General features: G+C 38.8%; 1 protein-coding gene and 1 pseudogene across 1 annotated transcript in view; one reads left to right on the top strand and one right to left on the bottom strand.

Annotated features, from left to right (window-relative positions):
* Positions 1–12,120: 12,120 nt before the first annotated feature.
* Positions 12,121–12,687, top strand: LOC147612712 (pentatricopeptide repeat-containing protein At5g56310 pseudogene; annotated as a pseudogene).
* Positions 12,688–18,239: 5,552 nt separating this feature from the next.
* Positions 18,240–19,072, bottom strand: part of LOC147612710 (T-complex protein 1 subunit zeta 1) — a 44,324-nt gene continuing 43,491 nt past the window's right edge. Inside the window, exons 14-15 of the mRNA XM_086783284.1 lie at positions 18,688–18,806; positions 18,240–18,569 (exon numbers count right to left, since the gene is read on the bottom strand). Of these exons, the coding sequence (XP_086639410.1) occupies positions 18,497–18,569; positions 18,688–18,806 (192 nt within the window). The 3' untranslated portion in view covers positions 18,240–18,496. The remainder of the gene's footprint in view (positions 18,570–18,687; positions 18,807–19,072) is intronic.

The following is a 19,072-nucleotide window of genomic DNA, read 5'->3' as shown; positions in this document are numbered from 1 at the left end:
AGTAGATGTAGTAATGGGGGGAGCAGAGTGCTTTTGCTTTAGCAAAAGCAACACTAGGTCTCCCGAGTCATCTCTCCAATAGGGGTTCTTTATCCACTCATTTTGAGCCACCCCCCAAGGAGAGACACCCCACCATTTGATCCATGAATCCTCCCATATAATGTGGATGTTGATGGTACTATCATGATACACCAAGGAAGCAAGTTATCAACCGCATGCATGTACTTGCTAACCTAGAGTTCACAAACTCCTTTAAGAAGTGGAAATCCCAAGATGTTCTCTCAAAACAATATGTTATTGATGTGCTCAAGACTAAGTTTGTTGTTCCACATGCAGGCCTCGCCTTCTTGGATGATTGGATGAAGTCGAGGATAAAGAGTTTGCTCTCTAATAGGAGAGCAAACATTAAGAGAGAGGCAAAGAACAACATGGAAGCTGTTTGCTCACAAGAGGAGTGGAGGCACGCACGAAGCTTTGTGAGAAATTATCCATGTGCTTTTCAGCAAAGTGGTGGCAAGTGCTTCACAACTACAAAAGCAAGGAGCATCGCACTTTGGCTCGGGAGGAAAATCCTCCTTCATTGCTCACTTTGTAAGTATCTATTTTACTATTTTCCTTCCCCTCTTTCATTTTGTTTTAAACTATATTGTTTCCTTTAGCTAATTGTATCTTCTTCTTTTTTTTAATAGATGGAGGTTGTTGGGTTTGACCCCAAAAAAAGAGGAATACAATTATGGATATAGATCCCCCTCGTCCACAATTGTGGGCTTGGATGCGTACATGAGGTGTACGCTTGAACGAGTACATTTTGGGGAGTTAAGCTGACAAGGTAAGTAGCTACTAAGCCCTTCTCTTATCTATAATGTAGTTGTCTTTTATTGTTTTATACATACCTTACTCTTGTTTACATATATGTAGGATGAAGAGGAAGAGGAAGAGGAAGATCCAGACTATGAGCATGAAGTGGGTGAAGGAAGTGAAGACAAAGACGAGCTTTGTTCTCTCCCTTTCAAGTGGACCTGTAACCAAAAGCAAAGAATCAAGCCTAAATCGGTTTGCTATACATAGATTATTAACACTAATAAAATAAGTAATGCATGCAAGGAAACATACCTCCTTTCCTATCCAAAACATGAGTATGCTCAGACAAACATGGCCTTGCTATATTAGGAATTTCTACCGTGCACCTAGGTTTTGCATAGTGCAGGCTCTGGCACTCGTCATTGAGAAGCACATGGGGTGGTACTTGTGTCTGCATGAAAGCATGTACATCCCAACAACCTCTACAATTGCTAACCCTAAATCACATCCAACACAGTCTCCGAGGAAAGGTATAATGGATGGTGATGTGCACTTCTCATGAGGGGTAGGGAGTATGGTGAATGTCGCACCCCGCTTCAGCTCTTGTACCAAATCATTAACAAACTGGAAATGATGTGAATCTTCTTTCTCCTTGACTAGGAGTGTCTCGTGCCTCTTCTGAATAATAAATGTTTTGAATTCATCAGCCTTACAATACATAGAAACTACTTGAAAATAAAAAAGTATTTCCAATAATAACAAATAATCTTAGAACTTGAAAAAGTACTCAAAGGACTTGTAAAAGTACTTTAAGGTACTTGAAAAAGTATTCAAAGTACTTGTGGAAGTACTTAAAGTACTTACAAAATAAATATAACATTAAAGTATTGATACATTAAATAAAAAAGAACACAATATACTTGCAAATAAAAAAGAACATAATATACTTGCAAATGTTCTCAAAGTATTCACAAAAACCCAAAGTTCTTATAGAAGTACTTGCAGAAGTACTCAAAGTGCTTGCAGAAGCACTCAGAGTACTTACAGAAGTACTCAAAGTACTCGTCGCAAACGTACTCAATATTTTTTTTAAAATCCCAAAGTACTTGCTTAAGAACTCAAAGTACTTGTAGAAGTACTCAAAGGACTTGCAAAAGTCAAAAGTCTTTTGAGTACTTGCTTAAGTACTCACATTAGGAAAAATTCAGGCTCCAAATGGGCCCTTTTAAATCCCATTAAACTAATATAGGACCAGCCAATGAGAGTGCTTGGATTCTAGATCCATGTAACATGGATCTCTTTTGTCAGAGTGGTCCCCACAATTTCAAGCTCAAAAAAGAGGAATACAATATATTGGTATAAAACTAAAAAATAAAAGAATGTGAGGTCTAAATACCACCTACCAAAACATATGTCAAAAGGAATATCAGGAAAAGAGCCAGACTGATTGAAAGCTAGTTTGATTGAAGACTTTCTCAATAATTTAAACTTAGTCTCTTTGTTTCCCGCCTCTCTTACATTGTCACTTATTTTTGCAATAACTGCTTCATCTCTTCTTCTTCTTCTCTCAGTCTCTTTTTTCTTCCATCTTAATAGTCTGGTATACTTCGTTAAGCTATGTTTGCTAATCATGATTTCTTTTTTATTTTATTTTATTTGTGAAAGAGGTGCCTACCTCAAGAGTCTCCCTTTTCTTACCAAGTGTCAAAAATGCATCATTACTTCAAAATATCTCATTTTTTTAGTAATATCTCATAATTTTTTACTAATAAACCTTGTACTCAGTCAACTCTTCATCTTATGTGAGCATTTACTCATTTTTGGGTATTTTCTTTTATTCTCTTGGATTTATCTCATCCCAACACTTGGATTAATCCAGTTGGCCCATTGGAACCTTAATTGGACCATAATCCAAAAATTTCTGAAAATGTAGACCCTTAGGCTAAGGTCCCTTATACCATTTTCAATTAATTCCTAATGCACATTGGAAAGTTCATTTTGAACTTTTGTTTCAGGGGAATTCATTTTAGACACTAGGAGGATTTTTATATCCAAAGATATCTCAATTTTGGATTATCTCTCTCTAGGCTAAAATAGGGTAAAACAAGATCTTTCTTCTATTTTAGAGAGGGGAATAATTACAAGAACAGAAGGCACCTTTACACCTCAAAAGCTGGAGGGAGGAATCTTACAGTGGCAACACACAATGTGGCTTATAGTTGGGTACATTATTATTATCCTTTGTTTCTTTAAGCCTATTGGTGGTAAGAGGATTTGTCAATTTTGATGAGAAACATGGAGTTATGGAAGATAATGATACAATGGGAATATTATAAGCATGAGTTCACGCACTTGATGTAAGTGGCTTGACTCTATCTTTTGAAGCAACATTTCATTATACTCTACATTTCAAACTAGAATCTAGTATGTGGACGAGGAGTATCCATGGCTACAGGAGTAAGAGGGAGCCATAGGAGAGTGTTTTCATGAATATTCCTTACCATGAGTTCTTTGGAAAAGTGGTAAGAAGGAGGATTAGGTGAGCTAGAGAGAAGGTGGTAAAAGTAGCCACACAGCATCATGGCAACATTGCTCACTTGGAAAATAAATTTATGCAATTGAAAGCCAATTATGGGACACATGTATTTGATTGTCTTTAAATGGATTGAGGAGTTTCAGCAAGCTTACGATGAATTGAAGAGGGCATTAGCTAGTGTGCCTACTTTAAGACCACCAGATTGGGATCTCATGCTCTATGTGCATATCAATGCATGAAACTTCACAATTAGGTGTGTTTTGGCATAGCCAGGAGAGCATAAATTTGATTACCCAATTTGCTTTACGAGTTGATAGCTCAATGAAGCTAAGATAAATCATACCACAACCGAGAGGAAAGGACTAGCCATGGTATCCAGTGAAAAAAAGTGTAGACACAATCTATTGGCTAATAGGTTCATATTTTTTGTGTTTCATTAAGCTTTGTTGTATCTGAAAAGATGCAAGGGAGAATAGAGCTTGAGCTCTTGTTGCAAGCACGCACACACTCACACAAACCCTAGAAGAGAACACACAAGGTGAGAGGCTGAAAATTATTATTTTTCTTCACACAACAAAAGAGGTCTACAAAGAAGATAAAGTGACTAACACACACAATAGAGTATATACAAGTAGTCCATAATGTGAACACGCTAAGAGTAGTGAGTAGATGTGGACTAGTTGGTGTAGTCCGTCGAATCTCTAGCAAAGATATGTCGGTGCCAGCTACCAAACCTACCAGTGATATAAATGTCGAACGGACATGCAGGCGCCTCATGAGCATCAGCTCATGTTAAGCTTGATATCTCAATACTCCTCCTCAAGCTCAACTCCAGCTCATGCATATCTCAAAATCTATGGAGCTTCTCAGCTCTCCCAAGGCCTTCGTGAGTGAATATGTCAACAACCTGATCCTATGTGCTAACGTAGGCCAAGTCGATGTCACTTGCCAAGACTCTCTCCTTGATGAAGTGGTAATGTACCTCAATGTGTTTTTTTCGTGAGTGAATATGTCAACAACCTGATCCTATGTGCTGACGTAGGCCAAGTTGATGTCACTTGCCAAGACTCTCTCCTTGATGAAGTGGTAATGTACCTCAATGTGTTTTGTTCGCGCATGAAAAACTGGGTTCCTAGCCAACTGTATACTGCTAAGATTGTCACATTATATGACAATCTTTCTCTCCACATGCAACCCCAAATCAGCAAGTAGCTTGCGTAACCAAGCTACCTCACACGTTGCCACCGCAGCTCCTCTGTACTCTATCTCTATGCTCGACAAGGAAATTGTGGGCTGCTTCTTGCTGCTCCATGTCACAGCAGCACTCCCCAATGAAAACATAAATCCACTAGTAGATCTCATGTCTGAGATGCTACTTGCCCAATCTGCATTTGTGTACCCATATAGCTCCAATGGTACACTTGCTGCATAAAACAAAAACTGGCTCTCTAAGCCAAGAGTGTAACTCAAATCTAGCCTGCTGATCATGACATAGATCAAACTCCCCACAATCTTCCTGTACATAGTGGGATCCTCCAACACATAACCTGCATCCCCACTAAGCTTGCCATTTTGATCTAATGGCACCAAGATCGGCTTACAATCAGCCATCCCATACTTGGATAACATGTCCAATGCATACTGTCTCTGTGACAGCCAAATACCCTCAGGTGTGCGAATGACCTCAATTCCCAAAAAGTAACGCAGATCTCCCAAATCTTTCATCTCAAACTTCCTTTTAAGAAGACTTTTCACATGCTCAATCTCTTCCAAGTTGTCACCCACAACAATAAGATCATCTACATAGATGGTGATGATCACAATACCCTTATCACTCTTGCGCATACATACAAAGAGTGATCTGTATCTACCATATGAAAACCAATAATGACAAGATACTCAGCAATCTTGTCATGCCATGCTCGTGGAGCTTGCTTCAGCCCATACAAGGCCTTACGAAGCTTACATACATACTTTGGGTGACCTGTATCCTCAAAACCTGGGCTGATCCATATACACCTCTTCTTGCAAGTCACCATGCAAGAACACATTTTTTACATCCATCTGATGTAAAAACCAGCCTTTAGCTATAGCCACCACAATCACAACTCTCACAGTTGCCATCTTTGCAAATCTAGGGCAAATGTCTCCTCATAATTAATCCCATGTGTCTGCGCATATCCTTTGGCTACCAATCTAGCCTTGTATCTGCTTATGCTACCATCACTGTTATGTTTCACCTTATACACCCACTTACAGCCAATAGCTTTCTTGCCTTCAGGCAGTGGCACCAAATCCCAAGTCTCATTTCCATACAATGCATCCATCTCCTCATCCGTAGCTTTCTACCAACACACATTTCCAATAGCCTCATCAAAACATGTGGGTTCTACAACCTACACAACTTTTACCATATAAGCATAGTAATGTGTCACATAACCATCATAAGTCAACCTCTGCACAGGGTTTTTGACTCTTCTAGATCTTCATAACTTTGCATTCATGGCTTTCATAGCCTTCTTCACACCAGGTGTCCTCATTTGCTGGGCTTCCATAGCCTTCTTCACACCAGGTGTCCTCATTTGCTGGAATTCCAAGCTCCTCATCAAGGCTCATCTCCAAGCCACTAGAATCTCCATCAACAAGAGAATGCCCCCTGTAGAAATATCAAGCATACCAAGGGGCTCAACCATTTTCTCTTTGCCTTTATGTGATGTACCAACTACATTTTCAGCTAGTATTATGACACACCCTGCCACTCCATAGTCTATCAAAACAGAACCGATGGATGAGGACTCTCCTAGTCCACTCAATGACTGTGATTGCTGAATTGCATTCTATGCAACCACATTTCCACTTACATCAGCCCCAACATCATCTTTTGTAGCAGCATACGAGCTACTCATCTTTTATAGCAGCATACGAGCTACTCATCTCATCAAATATGACATCCCTGATTATCCTCAACTCATGTAGCAGAAACGTGTAGCAGCATACGAGCTACTCATCTCATCAAATATGACATCCCTAATTATCCTCAACTCACATGTAGCAGCATACGAGCTACTCATCTCATCAAATACAACATCCCTGATTATCCTCAACTCACGTGTAGCAGGATTATAACATCTATATCCCTTTTGATCAAGGGAATACCCAATAAACACACATTTTTCTACTTTTAGATCCAGCTTGGTACATAACTCATTTGGCACATGCACATGTGCAATACATCCAAAAATTTTCAAGTGAGACAAATCAGGTTTCTTGCCAGTAAATTTGATGATATGTATCTCTTTTTGTTCTAGTTGCTACTTTTTAATGTAGAGTCTTCATAGGAGATGATATCAATGTTTTTTTGCTAATGTAGGCCTGCATTGGGATTTAATGAAATGTATCTCTCTTTGATTCAGTTGCTACTTCTAAATGTAGAGAATGGCATTTTAGCACAACTTTCATTTACTGAAGGGCGTTATGTAATGTCTGGTTACTAATTTTTAATGTAGAGAGGGTGATTATTTTTATGAATAAAAGTTATTTTTAACTTTAATATTCTACTCAGTCTTTAAGAATATTCATGAGATAATTTTTCTCTCTTCACTAATATGCATGTTATTTTGTTCTCTCTCTACTTTTATTCTCCTAGGTACACATTCTTCTCTATATGTCTTTCTAGTTATCTCTCTACTTGGTACACATCCTCTTTCTATATGTTTATCACTACCACTAATGAAAGCAGGGAGCTTTGTTTGCAATAACATCATGTGTGCAAAAGGCTCTATTTTTTTGTGTGTTTGTTCAAAAAGCTCTAAATAAAAAGCTCCCTATATTATAATCCTCATTTTTGGTGGTGGTTTTGGGAAGTGAACCAAGGAGCTCTCAGCATCCTCGTTTGGAGAAGAAGGTCATGCAGTCATGTTTGCCTTAAAATTGGTATCAGAGCCCCAATGTTCCAGCATCCCAGCATACAAATGGTGGATACGCTTGGAGTCCAAAAATCAGCCTACTACATGGGTTGCATTTTAAAGTACATTCGTGAAAGAATTTCTTCCTACTACTGACAATGAGATGGATCGTAATTGGGAAGCATGGGGGATAATTGTGAGATGAGAAATATCACATTTAGTATATCTCCAATTATAGAGAAATTGCTATCAAGTTAAAAGGAACGGATGACTTTCAAAAAAATGTGGATTTATTTGTCGCGGATTAGACTTAGACTATAAGAATCAATTTAAGCCAAATAAGTTGAAAACTTTAGAAGAAGCAATTAAGTTTGCTCAGATTTTCAATGACACTGTTGGAAAGAAAAAGCATGCACAGAATGTACAACGGACATCTAGTGTGTCTGAGGGTTCCAAGCAACAAGGTCAAAATAAAATAAAGGGACCTAAACAAAACAATAACCAATCTAAGAAGTCTAAAGGACCACACAAATTTTTGAAACATAAAGATTATGAAAGAGCTAAAAAAGAAAATTTATGTTTTCACTGCATGGGAAAGGGTCATAGTAAACTACAATGCCCTAAAGTTAAAGAAAATGAGAAGAATCGCGGTGATCAAAGTAAAGATAAGCAAGTGCACTCTATTTAAGTGCTCCCTCTAGGAGACTTCTCCTAAGTTTAAAGAGGTTCAAGTTTATCATGTTGATTCTACTCATGTGTGCTGTGTCACATCACCGATGTGGGTGCCAACATTTGGACCACATGAGTTGGTTCAGATGTATGGTCACGTTAAGGGTCACAAGGTATGAGTTATGATTGATGATAGTGCCACACATAATTTCTTGAACTATACTTTAGTCAAGAAATTAAAGTTGCCGAAAAGTTCAAGTGATCATAAGTATGTGGTTTCTTTGATTAACGGCTATGATAAAGATGTATGGGATACATTAGTTCATGATGTCCCATTAGTCATTCAAGCTCATGAGATGCATTTGGATCTTTAAGTTATGCATATTACTCGAGCGGATGTTATTCTAAGTCGTGAGTGGTTATATAACATTGGTCCATATTTGTCTAGAAGTTATTTGCATAATTCTTTTGAGTTTGAAGTAGATGGTAAGAAAGTGTGTTTGCAAGGTGAACATGATGTACCCTCCTCGCCTCTTATATGCTCTATGAAACTCAATTTCCTTGTACAATCTAATGAAGTAAAAAACATCTTTTTGTGTTACATGATGTTTGATGATGTCATTTTCTTTTCTGCAAAAAATGAAAACATAAGTGGTTTGAGTGAGCATAGAGTTTAAATGACTTCTTTTCAATCAAAGCATATTAACAATAAAAAAGTTAATGAATCCTTAAAGCAATTGTTACAACAATTTAAAGATGTGTTTCCAAATGAATTACCGGAAGGCCCTCGTGTCCGTGATGTTGAGCATCCAATCAAAGTAATATTTGGCTCAAAGCCAGTAAGTAAGCCTCCTTATCGTCTTAGTTTTAAGGAAGCACAAGAAGTAGAACGACAGCTGAAGGAATACCTTAAAAGTGGATTTATTCGACCAAGCACTTCAACTTGGGCTTCACCAATTCTATCGGTGAAGGAAAAAGATGGGTCTATGTGACTATGCGTAGACTAGACTACCATGGTTTAAATACAATCATGATTAAGAATAAGTACCCTTTGCTACAAATAGATAAGTTGTTTAATCAACTCCAAGGGACAAAGTACTTTATGAAAATCAATTTATGATCCAGATATCATCAAGTGAGAATTATGGAAGTTGATGTCCAAAAGACTACTTTTCGAACTAAGTTTGGTCTCACTATGAGTTTTTAGTCATGCCCTTTGGTTTGACTAATGCTCCGGCCACATTCATGACACTCATGGATAGTGTCTTGAAACCGTACTTAGGAAAATTTATCATGGTTTTCCTAGACAATATTCTGATCTATAGTCGCACTAAGAAAGAATATCTTGAACACTTACGGCAAGTATTTGAGTTACTGAGGAAGCATTCACTTTATGCCAAAGAGAGTAAATGTGAATCCTTCATGAAAGAAATCCAATACTTAGGCCACATAATCTTAGAAGATGGCATTCGTATGGATCCAACGAAAGTTGAAGCCATATTGAAATGGCCACATCCCACAAACTTAGAAGAATTGTAAATTTTCTTAGTTTGTCTGGATTCTATAGAAAGTACGTTCAAGATTATGCTAAGATAGCTGTTCTGATGATGATTCAGCTTAAAGGAAAGAGAAAGACCTTCGTTTGAGGGGATTCCCATCAAAGAAGTTTTGAAAAACTTAAGGTAGCTAGAGCTACATCTCCCATTCTCCAAGTTGTCAATCCGAATCAACCCTTTGTGGTAGACACGAATGCTAGTAATGATGCAGTAGGCACAGTCCTCTTACAAGGGGGGAAACCTATTGCATTTGAAAGTAAAAAGTTGGACACAGCTCAACAAAATATTCAGCTTATCAAAGGGAGTTATATGCTATAATTCATGCCTTAAAGAAGTGGAGGCATTATTTATATGGTGCCAGATTTGAGATAGTCTTTGATCATGAGAGTATCAAATGGCTGTCTAGTCAAAGAAATTTGAAAAAGACGTAAAGCTCGATGGGAAGAGTTGCTCCAAGAGATTGACTTTCAACTAAGATATAGAAAAGGACGTTACAATGTGGTAGCTAATTCAGTGAATCGCATGCCCATGGTTAATAGCTGAGCTTTACTCAAATTAAGAGTGATTTTTTGGAATCACTTAAGGGGAAGTGCATTGATGATCCGCATTATGCCCACATGTGGAATGTCATAGAGAAGAGGGATCCCTTGACTATAAATAAAGATAGCCTCATTACCGAGACAGACACTTCCACTAGTGGGGTAAGTCTCGAGGGATTTTTCAAGGAGACATGTCACTTACAAGTGATGAAAGAAATCGTTGGAAGAAATTTTCCATCAATAATGGTTACCTACTTTACAAAGGTAGAGTATGTATACCTTCGAACTCAGACATTAGGTGCCATATTTTATATAAATGTCATGATAGTCTAAGTGCTGGTCATCCTGGAATACAAAAGACATATGCACTAGTTAAGAGACGATTTTATTGGTCTCGCTTAAGTAAGTGGGAGAGTATCTCAATGGACTTTATAGTTGGATTACCTAAAACAAACAGAGGCCACCCACGATTTAGTTTGGGTGGTCGTAGATAGGTTGACAAAAATGTGTCGGTTTATTCTGACAAAACGACAGTGACTATGCCTGAGTTATCAAGGCTACTCATTGAAAATATATATTGACTATATGGCTTACCTGCCGATATAGTTAGTGATAGAGATACAAAGTTTAATAGTCATTTTTGGTGTGTTGTGTTCAAGAGATTGGACACCATGCTAAGTATGAGTACGGCTAATCATCCTCAAAACAATTGTCAAATTGAGAAAGTCAACCAAGTCTTGGAAGACACGCTACGAGCATATGTAAACAAAAAGCAAACCAATTGGGAAGAATATGTACCCATATTGAAATTTGCTTATAGTAGCCAAACATTCAACAACAAGATTTAGTCCATTTATGTTGATGTATGGTTTTCAACCGTGAGCTCCGTTGGACTCGAGAAAGAAAAGATACAAAAAGTTAAAGATTTTCTTCAAGATCTCCACCCACGAGATGACGAAAATCGCAAAAGATAATGTTAATAGAGCACATGACCATGCTAAACATTATGCAAACAAAGATCGTAGACAAATCATCTTTGAAGAAGGTGACCAAGTGTTTTAAAAGGTTCTCGAACACTCCGAATCTTTGAAAACGGGGAGAAGTCCAAAGCTATCTCCAAGGTATTGTGGTCCATTCACAATACTTAAAAAAGTACATAGTGTTGCTTATAAGTTAGCTTTACCTGAAAGCTCTAAAGTTCATCCAGTTTTTCACGTCTCCGTAGACTAAAAAAGACATGTTTAGAGCCAAATCCGATCACATTTGTTTTTGTTCTGAAAGCCTGTTCCACCATAGGAGCCTTGGATCAAGGCAAGGACGTGCATGCTCTTGTTGTTAGGCTGGTTTGGAGCTGAATGTGTTTGTGGGCAACACCCTGATTGACATGTATGGGAAATTGGGGAAACTTTTGGATGCACAGTCTGTGTTTGACAGACAATCAAACCGTGACATTGTCACATGGAGTGCATTGATGGCAGGGTATGCTGAACATGGGCATTGCCAAAGGGTTTTCCAACTTTACGAAGAAATGCAGCGTGATGGCGTGGAGCCCAATGAGGTCACATTTATCTGCGTTGTGAAGCATGTTTGGACTTAGCAGCATTAGACCAGGGCCAGCAGATTCATGCTCACATCAATGAAAGTGGGTTTGAGTTGGACTTATCTGTTGGCAACACCCTGGTTGACATGTATGGCAAGTTAGATAGTGTCAAGGATGCACTCGTGGTTTTTGAAAGATTACCGAAGCGGGATGTTGTGTCGTGTGGAACGCAGTGATTGCTGGGAGTACCCAGGATGAGTGTGATTGTGAGGAGGCTCTACAAATTTTCTGGCGTATGCAGCTGAATGGAATTAAACCAGACTATATAACTTTCCTTTGTGTTCTTAAAGCATGTTCAAGTACTGGAGCGTTAGAACAGGGACGACAGCTCCATGCTCACTTAATTAACATTGGGCTCGAAATGGAAATAGTTATTGGCACTACCTTGATTGGCATGTACAGCAAATGCGGGTGCTTAGAAGTTGCACGCACAGTGTTTCACAGATTGCATACTAGAGATGTTGGAGCATGGAATGCATTGATTGCTGAGTACGCCTAACACTGCAATTATTGGATGGCCTCTCTCATGTTTGAAGGCATGCAACAAGTAGACATACAGCCAAATGATATCACCTTTTTATGCCTTCTTTCAGCTTGCCGTCGTGTAGGAATTCAGGATGAGGGCTGCCATTATTTCAAGTCAATGAGGGCCAAGTATAGAATAAAGCCCCTGATCGAGCATCAGAATGCCATTGTAGACCTTCTCGGACATGTGGGAGATTTGAATGCAGCAGAGGATCTGCTAGAAACTATCCCATTTCAATCTGATGCTGTCGGGTGGACATCATTGCTGAGCTCATGCAAGAAACATGGAATTGTGGATGTAGGGAGGCGTAGCTTTAATCGAGTTGTAGCTGTGGAGTCTAGAAAGGCTGCTGCATACGCACTTATGGTGGACATCTATGAGCATGCTACCATGCAAGAGGATGCTAAGAAAATAGAAGAGCTCAGACATCGTGCTAATCTTTGGAAGAAACCGGCTAGAGCTTTCATTGAGATTGACAATCAAGTGCACAGCTTCATTGTAGGTGACAAAACACACCTTCAAAGTAGCAGTATCTATGAAAAGATAAGGCGCTAAACTTACAGATGGAGGTGGAAGGGTACAAACCTCCACATGATTTTGTAGACCAGGACAAGGAAGATGCCTTGTGTGGACATAGTGAGAAGCTGGCCATAGCTTTTGGGCTCATAAATACACCCCAGGGCACACGTACCAGAGTAACAAAAAACCTAAGGCTATGTGCTGACTGCCACCTTGCCACAAAATTAATCTCTCAGATTGAAAGGTGGGAGATCATCGTTACGGATGCATATTGCATTCAGCACTTCATTGATGGCATGTGGAGATCAATATTAAAGGCACGTGCCCCCGAAGATTGATATCCCCCAATCCACCCAATGTCCCAATGTTATTCCTGGGAACTTGCCCAGTTCTCTCTTCCTCGGATCTTATGTGAGCCATGTTAGTGAAGAGGTTGGTAGTGGATATTTATAGCCCCAAGGCAGTGTATTCATGGTGAGAAGCCAAATGTGTGGATGTGGTATGAATAAGTGGTGGTGCTGCAACAAAATTGTGTGGTATGGTGATAGGTGGTGGTGGTGTGGTAAAAATGGTGTGGTACACATCCATGGTGCGACAGGTGTGGCATACAAGTGAAGGGGCTTGTGTGAGGGGTGTATAGTAGTGAGAGTGGGCCACTGGACTCCCATCCCTCATGCTGGTCATCCCATCCCAGGAGAACCCTCTCACAGTTGATCTCGGTTCCTTGTCTGGATGCTTTCCAATAGAAAACCTAGCTGTTACGAGGATCAAAGCAAAGAAATGACTCGTGAATAAATATTATGGATAATTAATTAATCAAGGCTTTAGCAAGATAAAGGACTCAGACACATCAATCTCTTCATTAAATCTCTCACAAGAGTATGTTGTTTCAATTACATCAATTTATAGTTCCCAACGGAACACTATGAATTCCACCCACCACTTATGTGGCCTCTCTACATGTGTCACACATTTATCTTCGTCCACAACAACAATTTCAGTGCCAATTAATCCCAAATTCTAACACCACACTTACAGTTTTGTTGCATTCACTTGTAGGTATCTGGAATGCATTCACTACTAAGAGTCAAGAGAGCTCCTAATTCTCTTGTTGTTTGCATCCTGTATACTCCCTTTAATCTTAAGACCGGTCTTCACACCATTTGTACTTTGTTAGCTTGGACACCACCGCACGTATAGGAAGGATGTGGGGATCTCAAGGTTGATGTGGCCTTCTCCGTTGTGATGCATGTGCTTGTGGTAAAATGATAGCATTGGGAAAGTCATTATTATGGACTTAAAAGGTGTGCAAGATGTCAGCAATGCAACAAGGAGGAGGATTATGAGGTCTTTTGACTCCTGTTTTCTTCTAGACACCTTAAAGTGTATGCAACAGAACCTTAAACCTACACGCGTTAGTGGCCATAAGCCATAAAGCATGAAGTTCTGTTTAATTTTCTTCAATTTGTCTCTTTGAGGAGTATTAGAATTTGGGGTTGACTGGCAATGTCAAATTTGTTGTTGAATGGATGAGAATGAATGTATAGGGTGGCCATGTAGCTAGGTGTCTTTATGGTGGTGGTTGGTGGGATCTAGAGTGTTCCCTTGAGAACTATAAATTGATGCATTTGGAACTTATCTTTGTGTCAGATTCATAACCCGTTTAATTATTCACATTATTTATCCATGAGTTAGGTTTGTTTTGGTCATCCTTAAATCTAAGTTTTCTACTTGGTAGTAGCGCACTTGGCTATTGTTGAGAAACCATGGAGAAAATGGTTGAAGCTCTTCTTGTAGAGAGATGGTTCCTCTTGCTTTTGCTTCCAAAATTCACTTGCTTAGGTGTTGGCCCAATTAAAGTATCTCCATATGGAGGAGTTTTCAATACCATATTTTCCTCTCTTACTTAAGCCTTAATCATTTAATTATTAATTATTCCATATTATTTCCACCCCAAATTTTGAGGACTTATATCAGGTGCCTAAGATGGCAAAAGGATAGTCAAATCCCAGATCAAGTTGGTTGATGGGATCTATAGAGTTCCATTTGGAACTATAAGATTATTCTATGTTTTCTTCTTGTCATTTCTTTTTGTTATAGAGTCCATAATTTACTCCACTATGCCATGTAAAACTCTCTTTGTTTCCATCATCAACTCTTTTAAATACACTATATATTGTACTAGCAAACTTTATAATCTATATATATAATACAAGGGTCACTTAGTAAACATGATGGGTCACATAGAGGATACAAAGTCTAGTCATGTGATAGGCATGATAAGGCCACATACATGATTAATATAGTAAGTAGCGTATCAATCAATATGTTTACATAACAATCTATTAATATACACACAGAAAAAGAGAACTATAAGTACACATAAAGAGAAAGAGAACTGTAAGTATACATAAAAGAATTAGGAGATAGTTGCATACAATATATATCTAAAGAAATATGAATTATATACATCAAAATTCATTAGGATACATATACTAGAATGCATTAGCATATTAGAATACGTTGAAAATAAGGAGTTCACAACAATACATAGAGAATGAGAAGTATTCTAGTGTGTGTGTATAGAACTAAGATGTAAAAAACAGTACAAGGCCTTAGTTTACATAAAATCAATTAGCTTTAAATCATTTATACTAAATGAGAGTCATTGCACATTGGCCCTTAACCCTTGGGCACAATAACCCCAAACATGTTCACAAATGATGGCTGTATAACAACATGCCTATGCACCATTTAAAGACCAAATTAGTTGCATTTATTTATTATTTATTCGAAGGAATAGTATGACTTTAGGTGTTGATGCATGCCTAAGGACTCAAGTTGACGCATGAAGAACACATAGCATTAAGGCTCTGTTTTTTGCCTCTTCATCATCAAGATTTGGCATGCATTGTTTTGTCTTATAAGACATCACCCTCTAGCCATGCTTTTGCACCCTTTGAAGACCCAAAAAAAAAAAAAGACCAAAAAAAAAAAGGCAACTGTTATGTGGGAGAGAATGCAACATTGTGTCCTTCCAACGTAGTAGTAGGCTTTTTTTTTGCCTTCAAAGGGTGTAGGGTTGGGTGTGAAGGGCTTGCAAGGGGCACATCATATTCACACTAGAGTACTACTTGTGTTCACAAAGGTGAGGAAGTTGGGGTGCCCAACGTGCAAGCCAAGCCACTTGCACTCTCCTTCTCTTTGTGAAATGAGCCTAATTGGATGGTGGGAGAAAAGTGAGCTCCTAAGGAGAGTAAGCTTGAGGAATAACCTAAATGGAGCAATGCCGTCATTCGCACCACTGAAGCCGAACCGTAAACACCATAATCTTGAAATCCTTTGAATATATAAAAAGGCTAATTGCTCCGTGGGGAGAACATGAGATTAAAAAGGATTGGGTACAAGGCAAGGCATTGAAGACACAACCATAGCCACAAGTCCCCTATGTTCAAGATATCCACCAAAAGTTGACACTGTCAAAAAAATGAGGCCAGATGGAAGCTTGGGAATGCAATGGGTACATTTTGATCACGTGAAAGGATGGTCATTTATGGTCGCTCATGTATACGATCCTTAAGAGAGCTTCTAACAATCACATGTGAATTTAGAATAAAGGAAAGGATGCTTAGAGATTGTTAAGTGTTTGGCTATCTAATAAGGAGTTTACAGGCTTATTGCTGATGATACCAATGTTGATAGGCTTATAGTAAGAACTATATATAATGGTGGTGGGCAAAGAGATATCATGTGAGTTTCATTGGGAGATGAATATGGTAGAGCATACTAAGACAATTTTAGGGAAAACATAAGGTCGTATGTCGAAAGTGGTGTAGAAAGTGAGAGTGCTTTATCTAATTCTGATACAAATATTAATAAGAAAGAGCTGAGATAGCTGTGGAATTCTAGATATGTAAAAGACGGATCCATGAGTTCATTGGTTTGCTTAGATCCAAGTTTTCTATTAGGTATAAAGGGACCTTAGGAGGAGATTGAGGCTTATAAGTCTATGTCTCTAGATTAAGCCTATGTTGTGTGTGTATGTTGCTTACAAAGTAGTTTTAAGCTCCTCTCTAATCTAAGCAAACCTAAATCTAATCTAGAGACGTACACCTACCTTCTCATTGGAGTCTGAGAAGACATTTTCTCTGAGAGATTTGGTAATAGGCTTTCAATTCTCTTTGTGCTTCTTTTCTTTCTCAGATTGGCACTCAAAAAAATGTATCCTCTTTGCAGTGAGGTTTCCAAACTTTTGTAAGTCCCTCTCGTGCTCGACATTGTGCACTTATAATCTTCCTTGAAATTACAGTTTTCCTGATCTGAATTTCATCTGATGTATACTCTAGAGAGAGGCTTGATTTTCCCTTTATGGAAATATACTTAGCAAAGAAAAAAAAATTAAAAAAAATGCAAGGTACCCAATATTTTTAAAATTCGATCTCATTACCTGCGTCTACTTCAGCGTGTCTAAAAATAAGGCCTCTCAAAAATCCTCTTGTACTTCTCGTTCTAACAGTTCTTAAAAGTGTAAGTCTTACACTAGTGAGGATGGTTGAAAACTTGTAGAAATGGATTAACCCTTGCAAGCTCTTAGGACGCTTCTCTCCTCTATTATGTTTTATGTTATTTGCCTATCATCTATAAAAAAGCATTACATGAGTACTTTTTCACATATCACCCGGGAGCAAGCTTTGAAATACACTTTTCTAAGATACACCACACACCAAACCCCATCATAACCAGTCGTACAGCACTAACAATATCACCACTTCAAAATACTATACATATTTGTTACCCACACTTTCTCATCTATCCCAAAAGCTACATGTTGCCTTCAAAATAAATTAAGCAATGCATGGTGCAACATAATTGTCACCCACACTTTCTCATCTATCCCAAAAGCTACATGTTGCCTTCAAAATAAATTAAGCAATGCATGGTGCAACATATTTCTGCCAGGACATGGATGCCTTTCAAGTTTCTCTGGCGGGCGGGGGGGGGGGGGGAGGGGGGGGGGGGGGGGGGGGGGGGGGGCGGCGCTTGCTCTGTGGAGGAATTTCAATGGCTTTGGGACTAACCATAAGTGAAATCCACTTTAACACAATAACCTTGGCCTTTAAATACATTGCAAAATGGCATTTCATCAAACATTGCTCTGCAAAATGGCATTTAGATTCATCAAACATTGCTCTTGAAAAGAGTGTTTGATTACATTCGTCAACCATAGTTAATGCATTTGCTTACCAACGTTGCCATCATACATACACTCACTCAAATCCCGTCTGACACAAGATATGCATATGGGCATATTCGTTGCTGCATGTGACATTCTCATGCAAAGTGTAAGTTGTACTTCTACATTACACCTATGACTTGAATTTCCTGGTCTGGACAAGGTATTTGCTTCTCTTATAAAGAAAACTCATCTTTAATGTTCTCCTGGCAAAAACTTCTTAGCCACCTGTTCCAACGTGAATAGAGACTTGATCCCAAGAACTTTAAAACGGGCATATTCGTTGCATGTGACATTCTCATGCAAAGTGTAAGTTATACTTCTACATTACACCTATGACTTGAATTTCCTGGTCTGGACAAGGTATTTGCTTCTCTTATAAAGAAAACTCATCTTTAATGTTCTCCTGGCAAAAACTTCTTAGCCACCTGTTCCAACGTGAATAGAGACTTGATCCCAAGAACTTTAAAACAGCACATCAGACCACAAGCTCAATGACAAATAAAAATCACTCAAAATTGTTCTATGTTTGTCCTGAAGGCCGCACAATGCCAATGAAGGCATCATCTCTGTGTTTTAAAAAAATTAGATACATGGTGAAAAAGCACCAAATCAACCCTTTCGCATGTTTCTCCCAGCCCTGATAACCTCATCCACCAGAAGCAATTGCGATGCGATAATAGGCCTGAAAGCACGAAAGAGTTCATGCTCAGATGAATCGGCTTTGATATACACATCTTGCTTAGTGGAACATGTCAAAAGCCAACTAGATCAAAGCACAATTAAATTTTGAGGTTACTCACCCTGAATTGATAATTTGCCGCTTAACACTGTAGTTGTCAAATATCCCCTCCATGTGCGGGTCCATGGGCTCACCCGTATGATGATTCAAGCCAGCCACCACACCATTGTCATGCTCTCTCTGAAAGTGTCAAGCAGCTAGATTTAATTTTGATGACACTGATTTAATTTGGACAACATTCCCTTGAGTTAGTTTTTTGCTCACTTGGCAGACTCAGGAAACACATCACATCCCACAACCATGACAAAAAGAGGGGCTCAGACTGACTGCCTTATTGAAAAGGGCTCACAGCTATAGCCACCCACACATTTTCCTTATGGGAAAGGCCTCCAGATGGCCACCTGCCTACTTTTTATTACGACAGCAGCCTTTTCCTATTTCTTCAA

This window comes from Cibotium barometz, chromosome 45, assembly GCF_041138505.1.
Source record: "Cibotium barometz isolate CiBa-2024 chromosome 45, ASM4113850v1, whole genome shotgun sequence".
In the NCBI taxonomy this organism is placed as follows: Eukaryota; Viridiplantae; Streptophyta; class Polypodiopsida; order Cyatheales; family Cibotiaceae; genus Cibotium; species Cibotium barometz.
The sequence above is the reverse complement of the archived record's forward strand: the minus strand, read 5'-3'. Positions and strand labels throughout refer to the sequence as shown.